The 12,248-nt window shown below is 39.3% G+C and overlaps 1 protein-coding gene across 1 annotated transcript in view; it reads right to left on the bottom strand.

Annotated features, from left to right (window-relative positions):
• Positions 1-12,248, bottom strand: part of LOC107739810 (vang-like protein 1) — an 85,144-nt gene that overhangs the window by 37,882 nt on the left and 35,014 nt on the right. The window contains exon 3 of the mRNA XM_016552013.1: positions 8,187-8,316. Within this exon, the coding sequence (XP_016407499.1) occupies positions 8,187-8,316 (130 nt within the window). The remainder of the gene's footprint in view (positions 1-8,186; positions 8,317-12,248) is intronic.

Here is a 12,248-nt window from a genome sequence, read left to right as displayed (position 1 = left end):
CGTCTTGTCTTTTGGATTATGTTTGCACCTTGCCTGGACTATTGCTCGTGTTCCTCGGATTACCCCTCTTGTCAAGCCCTTTGGATTACGTTCGCCATCGATCGACCCATGCCTGTTTAACGGATTACTCTTGTGTCTTGCCTGTGCCATATCTGTTTGCTGGTGTTCGACCCTGCCTGTTTCTGACCATGTCTTCTAATAAAGCTTTGCAAATGGAATGTGTCCGCTGAACTGTCAACTTGTCCAGTATCCCAGAGTTTGTTTGATTTCCCTGTCTGTCCAGTTCCAATCAAGGAACCTGTTATCTGCCCCATTTGTCCAGTTATGAGCCCAAAAAATATAAATGCACTCCATGTCTGTCTCGTTAACCCTGTCACTGCCATAGAGACCGTTTATGAACTTGTCTGCCTGTTCAGTTTCAGTCAATGAATCTGCTCTACCAGTCCCAGTTAATGAGTCCAATTATGAATCCAGTTTTCCTTAATGACTCTGAACCGTCAGTTTGTACAGTTTCTGCCAACACATGTGATTTTGAGTTGCCCGTTAGTTCACTCTCTGTCTATGCACTCAATCCTGAATCATCTGTTTTGCCAATGTCAGTTAGTGATCCTAGTGAGGAATTGTCTGTCTGTTCAGCGTTCCAAAGTGTGTCTAGTTCAGAACCAACTGTCTTACCAGTTTCAGTCAAGAAATCAAAACCTGAACAATCTGTTGGTCTAAATGTAGCTGTTGAATCTGACTTTGAGCTGTCTGTCTTGCCAGTCTCAGTCAATGAGTCTGATTTTGAACTATCTTGCCAGTTTCTGTCACTGAACTGTCTGCTTCAGCTCTCCTCCACCCCTTCAGCATTGATATCTTTGAGGATTACATTTATGGTGTTACCTACACCAATAACTTTGTCTTCCGGGTTAACAAGTTTGGCAAAGGTCAGGCGGAGAATCTGACCACTGGCATCAACCACGCCACTGACATAGTCCTATATCACCGCTACAAACAGCCTGAGACCACCAGTCCCAGTTAATGAGTCCAATTATGAACTGTCTTCCGGTCCAGTTTTCCCCAATGACTCTGAGCAGTCAGTCTGTACAGTTTCTGCCAACACATGTGATTTTGAGTTGCCCGTTAGTTCACTCTCTGTCTATGCACTCAATCCTGAATCATCTGTTTTGCCAATGTCAGTTAGTGATCCTAGTGAGGAATTGTCTGTCTGTTCAGCGTTCCAAAGTGTGTCTAGTTCAGAACCAACTGTCTTACCAGTTTCAGTCAAGAAATCAAAACCTGAACAATCTGTTGGTCTAAATGTAGCTGTTGAATCTGACTTTGAGCTGTCTGTCTTGCCAGTCTCAGTCAATGAGTCTGATTTTGAACTATCTTGCCAGTTTCTGTCACTGAACTGTCTGCTTCAGCTTCTGTCAGTGCCCTTGATTTTCAGCTATCTGCCAGTCCTATTCCAGCCAATGCATTTAATATTGAACTGTCTGTCTATCCAGTCACTCTCAAGGAGACCAACACTGAACTTTTAGCCCTATCAGTCATTCCCAAGGACATTGTAAATAAGTCCACTGTATTTCCTGTTCCAACCCTGGGGGCCGTGAATACTCTGTCTGTGTTGTCCTTCTCTGCTTTCCCTAGGTCTCAGTTTCTGCCATGGTCTCCTGACCTGTCTGCTCCTCCGTGGTGGTCTTCTGCTCTGTCTGCTTCGGCCTGGTGGTCTTCTGCTCCTCCGTGGTGGTCTTCTGCTCCGTCTGCTCCGGCCTGGTGGTCTTCTGCTCCTCCGTGGTGGTCTTCTGCTCCGGCCTGTTGGTCTTCTGTCCTGCTCTGGTGGCCTTCTGCTCCGCCGTTTCTGACCATGTCTTCTAATAAGGCTTTGCAAATGGATCCGCGCGCCTCACGTCTCTGTCACTCCGTAACAATATGTTGGTGCTGCCATCGTTCTTTGCCTTTCTAAGATGGGCACCAACTGTGCCACTGTTTTTCATATGGGTGTGTTGTGTTGCTTACACTAGCGACTGTATACACTGGCAGTATTGTAGACGGGTCGACAGTAAAGTCTACCCACTTTCTTATTCCTATCTCGGATTCCCTGCCTATTGTGGGCATTGAAATCACTTGTTGTCTTTGTGCTTTGACTGTTCCACTGTGCAGTGAGACAAAGCTGAAAGACAAAAATACAGAAGGTGCTACTGTATCAGAATTATTTTCTCTTGTTCCATAAGTAACACCTCGCCTTTAAGCGGCGATCTCTATATAACAAGCTCAACAAATATACAGAGGGGTGACATGCTTTGCTGGTGAATCCAAAATGAGTTACAAAGACAATAAGTACAGTACAGCTATACAGTTCTTTAACAGGATGCCCCATTAAAAGGTGTTATACGCCTGCTGTGCAAGCTCTAAAGTGCCCCTGCTGCACCCCTAGTTTTGACAGCATGGCAACAACAACTCTTCCTCTTCTCTAAAGCAGCGCAACATGGCCTTGCCCCCTTTGTTGCATGTTCCCAGGGGCTGGGTTTATGTAAATTTCAGGGTTAGTGATGTCACCAACCAGGGAAGAAGCTTGTTGTAGTCCCTACCAGCTGTAACTTTGGCATTAAACTGCCATAATTTTAAAAGACAATATCTCTGTTTGCATTGAACTTTCAGCGTCATAACTTTGCAGATATTGTTTAGTCTCAAACAGCAACATTACACACTAACTAAAGTTTAAAAAAGTGAAATCACAATCAACCACACCCTTTAATAATGTTAAAAGGTTTAATATTTCTGAATTATAAACTTATCGATTTTGATGGGAGTGCAGTGCGCTTCCAGAAAAAACCCGCCCACACACGCTTCTGATTGTCTAGATGATTGCTTGGCATCTGGTTAGGAAACAGTGTAAAGATTAAAAATACTCCTACATGCAACTCAAACACTGTACTCACAGCCAATAAGACTTTCAGGCTACAGGGGCTTTTTCCCAGCCACAGACAGTCATCCATTGATGTCACAGTGATTCAAGCTCTTGTAATAATTCATTTGGTGATGAATTGCAAGTGAATGAATGGAGGACTTAAGAGAGGATAAATGATATCTGCATGTCTTCAATGTCTGCAGGAACACAGGATGGAACACCATTTACCAAGGGAGGCATAATTCTCATCTCCCCAGGGGCACCAAACAGCCATTTCTACCGAGGGGAAGTTGGGTGTACTGCACTGTGGGATGTGGGTTCTACATATTCCATGCTATGATGTACTGTCTGCACATTTCAGCAAATGGTAATTTGAGTATTCTCCGCATACAGAAAATTTCCATACTATACTGTACTGCTGTAAAGTACGGCAAACTATATGAATATAGTTATTAAAAAAATACAGATACTGCTACTGGCTGTACTTATCCTTCTGTAAAGGCCAATTTACAACGCACTGACAGACAGCAAAAGACACTTTGTTGGGTTTGGTCACAGTTTGTTACCCCTGTCGGTGTCTGTTTTCGCCGATTGAACATGCTGAACTGGCACCTGATGTGTCATGGAATGCCTGAGAAGTGACGTATTATAATCTAGTGTTCCTCCACATTGGTTGGCGTCTGTCGCTGCAATGTGACTTGGCCTTAATACAACTACAGGCAGGAGTCCTATGTTGCTTATTGTGCTCACATTCTTATTTAGGAGAGAGCCATCACCATTGCCTTCAGTGGTGCCTCCCCTATTCGTCAAGATAATGTTAACTGTTTACATTTAACACAGAATAATATTTTATAGTCCACACACATATCAAAATTCAACAGTAACAAGCATTTGTTTATTTCAAATTTGGTTCTCAAACTTTGCCCTCCACCTTACTAGTATGCACACCTAAGTTTAATCGTTTTAATCATACTGCATGTTCACGGGAGGATTGTTCTAAATTTGAAAAGGGGCAAAACTCACAAGTATGCATAATGTAAACATTTCACCACGTTTTATTTTCCTTGTAAAACAATGAATTCTGGGGCAAATATAATCCGTTTTATTCTTAAATGAGTTAAGAATCATAAGTTTTATTCTAGAATGGTTTCACTATTGTGCATTTTCTGTATTTATCTGTATTTAAAGGGATAGTTCACCCAAAAATGAAAATTTGATGTTTATCTGCTTACCCCCAGGGCATCCAAGATTTAGGTGACTTTGTTTCTTCAGTAGAACACAAACGGAGATTTTTAACTCAAACCGTTGCTGTCTGTCAGTCGTATAAGTAAGTGGATGGGAATCACGGCTTTGAGAGTCATAAAAAATACACAAACAAAACCAAATGAAACCCTGCGGCTCGTGACGACACAAAACGATCGGTCTGTGAAAGAAACTGAACAGTATTTATATCGTTTTTGATCAAATGTATAAAATGTATTAGCATTTCTTCACACAGAGAAATCTAGCATATGAAGTGTGTGCATATAAATTGTATTTACACGTGAATTACAATTGCTGGAAACAATGAATGCGTCATGTATCGTCAGTCATGTGTTTAATTTGGGTTCATTTTCATGGACTTTTAGGTTGTTTCTAATTAGTTTCTTCTTCAGTTCCTTTGTTCTAGCTCCTGCCAATCTTTAGTTGTCATGGTTACTGAGCTGATTGTGTCATTCTGTTCAGGTGTTCATCATTAATTAACCTTGTTTGCTCTGTGTATTTAAGTTCCCCTTGTTTCAGTTCAGTTAGTCCTGTCTCGTCTCTGTTATGGTTGTGTTACCCTGTATCTGTACCTGGACTTATCTTTGCATTATCTTAGTGTTTGTTAAAAGACTGTTTGCTTGTACCTTTGTCTTTATGTGATTACCACAACCAATGACAGTGAATGACTTTTTTTTTCAGGTAACAAATAAAAAATTACTAAAATCAAATAGTATAATTTAATGTTACTATATCAACCTTACAGGGCTCCAGACTGTGACTAAAACAGTCACATTCGCGACCAAAATTTAATTTGCGAATGAAGTTTTTGCTGAGATTGCCACTGGTGACTATATAAATTTACATGCTATGATTTAAAAATTTGCATGTAATGCCTTTTTTCCTGATTGTTTTGCGATCACATCTTTTATGTTGACGTAAAAAACTGAGATGATGCGCATCATAGATAACAGTCCTCATCTCTGCCGAATGGCAGCGTTGAAGAAACACCTGCTAAAAGCAGCTTGAGTTGTGCAGCATGATCGAGATTGAAAATGACTGAGACGTGCGAAGTAAAAGTACAGAAAAGCAGTGTCTACTTAGTGCACAACCTGAACAAACTACAACAGGTAAAGATGTCAGCTGTGTGGATATTGGCAATATCGTTAACAATTCTCGTTTATAATCGATACTATGAATTATTGTTATCAAGATCTTTATCATGATCTTTTCTTTTCTGTTAATGCGTGAACTTCATATTATTTGTAGCACACTTGCCGTCCAATAGCCTAATCACAATAAGCTTTGTGCTCTGTTACATTTTAATAAAAAAAGTATCAACTTTAAAATTCTGCTGAATTCATAATTAAATTCAAACAATAAATACTGTTTTGGCACTCTTTAATGTGGCATGAGCAATCGCTTTAGCACCTCAGTTCAAGCGGCACATGAACCCATCATATCTTTCTCTTTACTACTATAGTATGAAATGAACATTGAATAAATAAATGAACAGCTTAAACAATGCCACGTAACAATACATTTACCTCAGAATAGCCATTCAGTGTCCATAAGCTCATCGGTCAGCTAGAAAAAATAACTATAAAGAGGAGAGTTTTGCTACATTTATGCACTATATTGCATATTTTTTTAACTTGTTGTCTACATGATAAGAAATAATGCAAGGAGCTAGAGATAAAATTAAATATAAATTGCATGTTACTAATGAAAAAAATCTGACTGAATGTGTGCAAGATATGTGACAACATTTATAGGATGCATTGAGGAGCCCAAACTACACTCAGTGGCCAAGTGATGCTTACATAGTTATGGTCTGTGATATGGGCACAGATTCTGTGTAATAAACAATTCTTTGTGACTGTAGCCTGTATAGACTGTATATACTGTAGTTCTCAAGTTGGAAAATCCAATTAGTTCCCACTTTAGGTGAACCTTAGTTCCCAGGACATCTACAAGATGGATTAAAATGCTGATAAAGTCAAGAAAAGATGAGACATATGACAGTATGACTAAAATGTTAAAGTGTTAAAATAAATAAATAAATAAAACACATTTATTCTGTGGCACCTAAAAAATTATTTGGCGCCTAATTTTGTTTCTTATAGGAGCCAATAGATCCTTAATTGATTTTTTGTCTGGAGCCCTGCTTAACAAATTAGGTTACAAAGGAAATACTTTTTATTCAAATAGGTTAATTTCTGGCAACCACAACTGCAGTTTTTTATTTAAATGTAACACAATCTTTGTTCCAAACAAATATCTTCACATAAAGGACCAGTTTAAATTGTACAGAAAAGTCAACACCAATTCTTAAATTTATGGAGGACAGCTAAAAATAATCTTATGTTGTGCCTTAAAGGCTTTAGGTACAACAGCTCTACACATTAATATTACAGAATCTGATTCTCTTGGCACTAGTCAAACATCAAAACCTGACCATTAAAACATTGCAGCCATGTAGGTCAGAGAGGAAGAGAAGTGGATGTGTTTGGGTTGTCAGAGGTGGATATTTGATGGTTTAGCACCATGCATAATTGACTGGTTGACAATCCAACATAGTAGATGGTGGATTTGCACCTTAAAGCTGGTTGTCATCTGCCATAAAGCAGAAAAAGAACATGACGACGCAATGTGTAGCTACCAATGCCTCACAAAATCTTGTTGGAGGGCATGGCAGACAAAAGAGAGAGTGTAATTCATTGGCCAAAAAAATGAAATAAAAATTCAAATTTCATCAAAAATCATGATCATTGTGTAGCAAAAATCTGATATTGTGACAGCCATAACTTAAAATATAGATCTGTAAGTGAGCACTCAAATTGGTGAAATTAAGGGTACATCTTTTTCAACATGAAAACATGAAACTGTAACAATTTTTCACTGGATTAAAAAAAAAAAAACTGTGTGCAGTTTGCCTGTTGTGGCATATTTAAATTAAAGTCTGAGTCAGGTCAAATTTTTTGTGAATCAAGTATGACAATCATAGTGTTCTGAGAGTAAGAAGCAACAAAAGTAGGCCAAACTGCAACATCAGTATGCCAATGTTTCCCAACCTTTTTTGTCTTATGTTTCTCCACTAACCTAACACTGATTTGATATATCAAGTTATTAGTCAACAATAAATAAATAAATAAATGAAAATTTCTTATGTGCTCATGCATAGTTCATGCACAGTTGTAAGGTCTGAAGAGACTAATGTGAAATCATGCAAGAGTGAAGCCAGTTAGCTGAGATTGTGGCAAACCCTTTACAGTACTTGGATATTGTTCTGCCTTTTATTGTATATGATAATGATAATGACATTCATTACAAGATGATAAATTAAAACAATGCATTTTGTTATTTTCAGTCCTTCAAAAGACCAGTCATAGATAGTCTAAGACCAGTCATAGACCAGTCACTTCATGATAGAAGTTTTTTTTTTTTATATTGTTAAAATATTGTCTTGTCTCATTCTCGTGAACCCAATATCGAGTATTGTCTCATGAGCTAAGTGTATTGTCACACCCCTAGAGATTACAGTTCAAAAGTTATTAGCATAAACATGACTGAAACTTTGAGCTGATGGTGGTGCTACAGGGGTTGAGTTAGAGACTCCAAACTTGCTATGGTTAATGAGACTGTCCTCTAGCCATGTGCCAAATTTCATTACTTTCCCACAAGTGGTTCTGTGGAATGCCATAGACTCAAGAGCAGCAGCAGCAGCAGAAGAAGAAGAAGAAAAAGAAGAAAACTAATACAACAAATAATTTTTGTGAACATTAGTCAAAAACGTCTTAACATTCATGTAATTGGTACATTTATTTACATTGGATTGAAAAACAAAGTGTGAGGAATTTACATTCTCTTTTAAGAATACCACAGCACGTCGTTGCGTGATGTTAAAAAAATCACATATTTATCAATATTCATAAATAAATAATAGTCAACTTTTAATGAATGTTTTATTAAAGTTAACACTAATTAAAATTTAAAGTTAACCCGTGATTCACACCGTATAGTCCTATAAATAACAGAAAACCTCTCTCACCTGAACCTCTTCTCCTCGCACTGACTGGTCTCCTAACAATGGCTCTGCTGGGGGAGCGTTGATAGTGACAGACTTCTCCGAGCGACTGCTCTCCTTACTGCGGGATTTGTGGCGGTCCCGGCTACGCTCTCTGAGAAACATGGGCACAATAGTGAAGTTAGGTATAGGCCCTTCTGATAGAGAGAAAGAAGTATGTAAAGGAGATTAATTTGTCCTCTCAGGAGTAATTCTTTCAAAATTACATTGCACTCATTGGTTAGATCTGTCACGGAAGTGAATTCTTTATATATAGTGGACAGAATTTGGTGTAGACAAATTAATGTGGCCAAGTGTAAAAGGAACATGCACACCCAATCAGACAGCTATCCCATCTACAAAAAAAAAAAGACATGAAGTGACCAAGTGTTCAGTAAATGCACTCTTTTTCATAATGCTCTGCCAAAGTGGTCAGTCTTTTATCTATCACCCTGATAAATTCCTACTCCAACACTGAACTATTCATAAAATCATCCCTCCTCCCTCTAATTCACTAAGCATCACCCCGTCTCAGCCCATTATCCTGTCATAAGCCAGACCACCCAGCCCCCAAACCTCATGTCTTCCCAGACTAAACCACTGCGCTCTGGAAAAACATTAATCTGAAACCACTTTTAGCTGTGCTGTCTTCATACCCCCAGTCACCATATGCTGAAAGCAGACACAGGCAGTCATGTTCTAATCCTCACGTTTTGCACACACACTCCCACCTCAGCACACGTAAAACTACACAAAATGTAATTGTGACAGAACAAAGAAAGATGCTATCACCCATCCTTTGGATAAGACACCAAAACAATGTCCTGACTCTCTGTGGTCACTAAAGATCCCATGTTTTTTCTTGACCAAAAGAGGTGGAGGTACTGGTCTGCTTATCTCTAATGATTGGAAATTTAATCCTTTACCATCTCTGGGTATCAACAGCTCCTTTGAATCACATTCCGTTACTATTACCCACCCTCTTAAAATCCATTTTGTAGTTGTTTATTGATCCCAAGGACCACTAGCTAACTTCGTGGAAGAATTAGATGTGTTACGCTCACTCTCACCCTCACGGCTATCTGCTATGGTTTCATCTTTGCTTCCTCCCCTAAACAGTTATCATCTCTTGATGCTAACAGTGCAACTGATACTTTCTGCTCCACTCTTACGTCTTGTTTAGAAACTGTCTGCCCCGTCTTCCAGGCCAGCCCGTACCACCCCTTCTGCCCCTTGGCTATCTGATGTCCTCCACGAGCATTGTTCTAAGCTCAGGGCTACAGAAAGGGTATGGCGCAAATCAAAAAATCCTACTGAACTTAATGTGTATCAGTCACTCCTCTCTTCCTTCTCTGCTAATGTCTCCACTGCTAAAAGGACATGCTATCATTACAAAATTAACAATTCGTCTAACTCTCGCATGCTCTTTAAAACATTTTCTTCCCTCCTTTGTCTTCCTCCTCCCCCTCCTTCATCAACTCTTTTATTAAAAATTTATAAAATTACAACCATCAGTGCACAATTCTCCACCTGTCAACCCTATTGGCAAAGGGCATCTCAGGAACCACACTCCCGTGGTTTGAGTCTTACCTCTCAGATAGTTCCTTCAGGGTATCTTGGAGGGGTGAGGTGTCCAAGTTGCAACATCTAGCTACTGTGGTACCTCAGGGCTCAGTTATTGGACCACTTCTCTTCTGTCTACATGGCATCACTAGGTTCTGTCATTCAGAAACATGGCTTTTCATATCACTGCTATGCTGATGACACTCAACTCTACCTCTCATTCCATCCTGATGATCCGATTATATCTGAGCAACTGCTCCATGTCACGACCCCTCAACAGAGCACCGGGTCACATTATTGAGTTCAAGCAGAAGGGAAGTAAAGTCAAAACTGTTGACATAACTAACCGCTTTAGATCTCAGCAAGTGTCTGGAAGACAAGGCAGTTTCTCAGTGACTCAATGGATCGTCTGTGCGTGACCTTCGAGACCTCAATGTCAGACTCAGCTGTCCCTGACACCCTTAAAGAATGAGTGCTTGTGTCTGTGTCCAAACAGAAAGTGTTTAGAGTAGTGAGTGTTTTGTTATTATCAGAACATGTTCATTGCACAAAGGCTGCTTATTCTTCACAGGTCAAAATAATTTTGTGCAGCAAAAGACAGAAGTCTATAGATGTAGTGTCTATGGCAGATTTAAGGCCATGACACCAAGTTGAGCGTCTGTTTGCTTGTTTCTGCACCATTGGCAGCTTTAAAAATGGTAAGCAACTGCGACATTGATTATGGTTTATATATACACAGAGTCCTATCTCTTTTGGTTTCAGTTTTTGGTTAATGAATATAGATTACTGCCACCTGCTGATATGGAGAGTCATCTCCTCTCAAACAGATTCAGAATGCAAGTTGCCCATTGGCTGTAGTCTATTGTGGTGTGTTCCAGCACAAATGTTTTGTCCAGATGCAGGCGACATGATCTAAAATGTTTGTTTTTTTTGGTGTGTCTGGCAGTTTTGGAGGGTAACACATTACAAGTAATGCGAGTTATGTAATCAGATTACTTTTTTCAAGTAACTAGTAAAGTAACACATTAACAGTTACTTTTTCAAATAAGTAACACCAGTTACTTTGTTTTCCCATGTATTGACTGACAGCTCTCCTGTCCTCATGTTGAGAGAAATCAGGAGTAAGTGCAGAGGCGCTGTGTGAACATGTTACTATAGTTCTAGACTAAATTTCAACGTGCATTCACAAAAACAGATTCAGTATTCCTCAAAATGAATAAAAACAGTGACATGCAAACTCAAAATATGACGCAAACCTGCAATAATTACTATAAATATGTTAAACACAAATATCTTTTATGTATTTAATCCCATTTTATCAACCGACGTCTTTACTGCTGACTTTCGATGATCCAATTCAACCATACTAATAAGCAAAAGTGACTTTAAATAAACATAACATTTGTGTTGCTTTTTTTGTGATCGAGAATTAAGTGTTGAACTTCTCCCGCGTCCTATTCTTCATGCAATCCAGAATGACAGCACAGCTGAAAGGTTTCTTTGCACTTTTTGAATTCAGCCAGAGGCTTATACATTTTACTCGTGGTGTGAAAGGGCTTTTACATTTGCCAAAAACAGAACTTTGTTTATTAAGAACAAACAATAGGTCCTTCAAGGTATCTTGGAGCGGTGAGGTGTCCAAGTCGCAAGATCTAGCTACTGGGGTGCCTCAGGGCTCAGTTCTTCGACCACTTCTTTCTTCTGTCTACATGGCATCACTAGGTTCTGTCATTCAGAAACATGGCTTTTCATATCACTGCTATGCTGATGACACTCAACTCTACCTCTCATTCCATCCTGATGATCCGACGATAGCTGCTCGCATCTCAGCATGTCTATCAGACATTTCTTGCTCGATGAAAGACCATCACCTTCAACTCAACCTTGCCAAGACAGAACTTCTTGTGGCTTCAACAAACCCATCTCTTCATCACAATTTCACCATCCAGTTAGGCACATTAGGGCTGTCAAATTTTTTTTCGAATTTCGAATATTCGTTGAATTTAAAATAAAATCCACATTCGTTTTTGTATTCGAATTTTAGGTGTGCGTTAAGGAGGCAGCCTTATCAGTGGCGCACGAGATGCGATGACGATGTAGGTGTCGTTGCATTTTAATGTTTTTGTTAGACTATCCAGTTGAAGCCACTAGATGCGGCGCTGCCGCATGGTTAATTACAAATATTGTGGGAAAAGAGAACATCATTGCGGAGAAGATCTTGTTTACGTCAAAACTGAAACCAAGCCGTTCACACAGAACGCATATTTTGCGCATTTTCTAGCGGGACATCCATCACGTCTCGCACAAAAGAGCCGCATCTTTAGAAAGCCATGTAAAATTAATGCAAGTTTAACTTTGAAAAAACATATCTCGAGACTTTATGGCGGGGTTTTTTCCCCATCCCACTGCAACTCGTGTTTTTAAATGAAAAATGTACTCTGTGTGATTGGCTTTCGGCCCTTTGTATTAAACTATGAATACATA

The sequence above is a fragment of the Sinocyclocheilus rhinocerous genome, unplaced genomic scaffold (genome assembly GCF_001515625.1).
Source record: "Sinocyclocheilus rhinocerous isolate Xijiao unplaced genomic scaffold, SAMN03320098_v1.1 scaffold1306, whole genome shotgun sequence".
NCBI classification, from domain to species: Eukaryota; Metazoa; Chordata; class Actinopteri; order Cypriniformes; family Cyprinidae; genus Sinocyclocheilus; species Sinocyclocheilus rhinocerous.
Note: the sequence above shows the minus strand (reverse complement) of the source record. Positions and strands in the feature narration are given on the sequence as shown.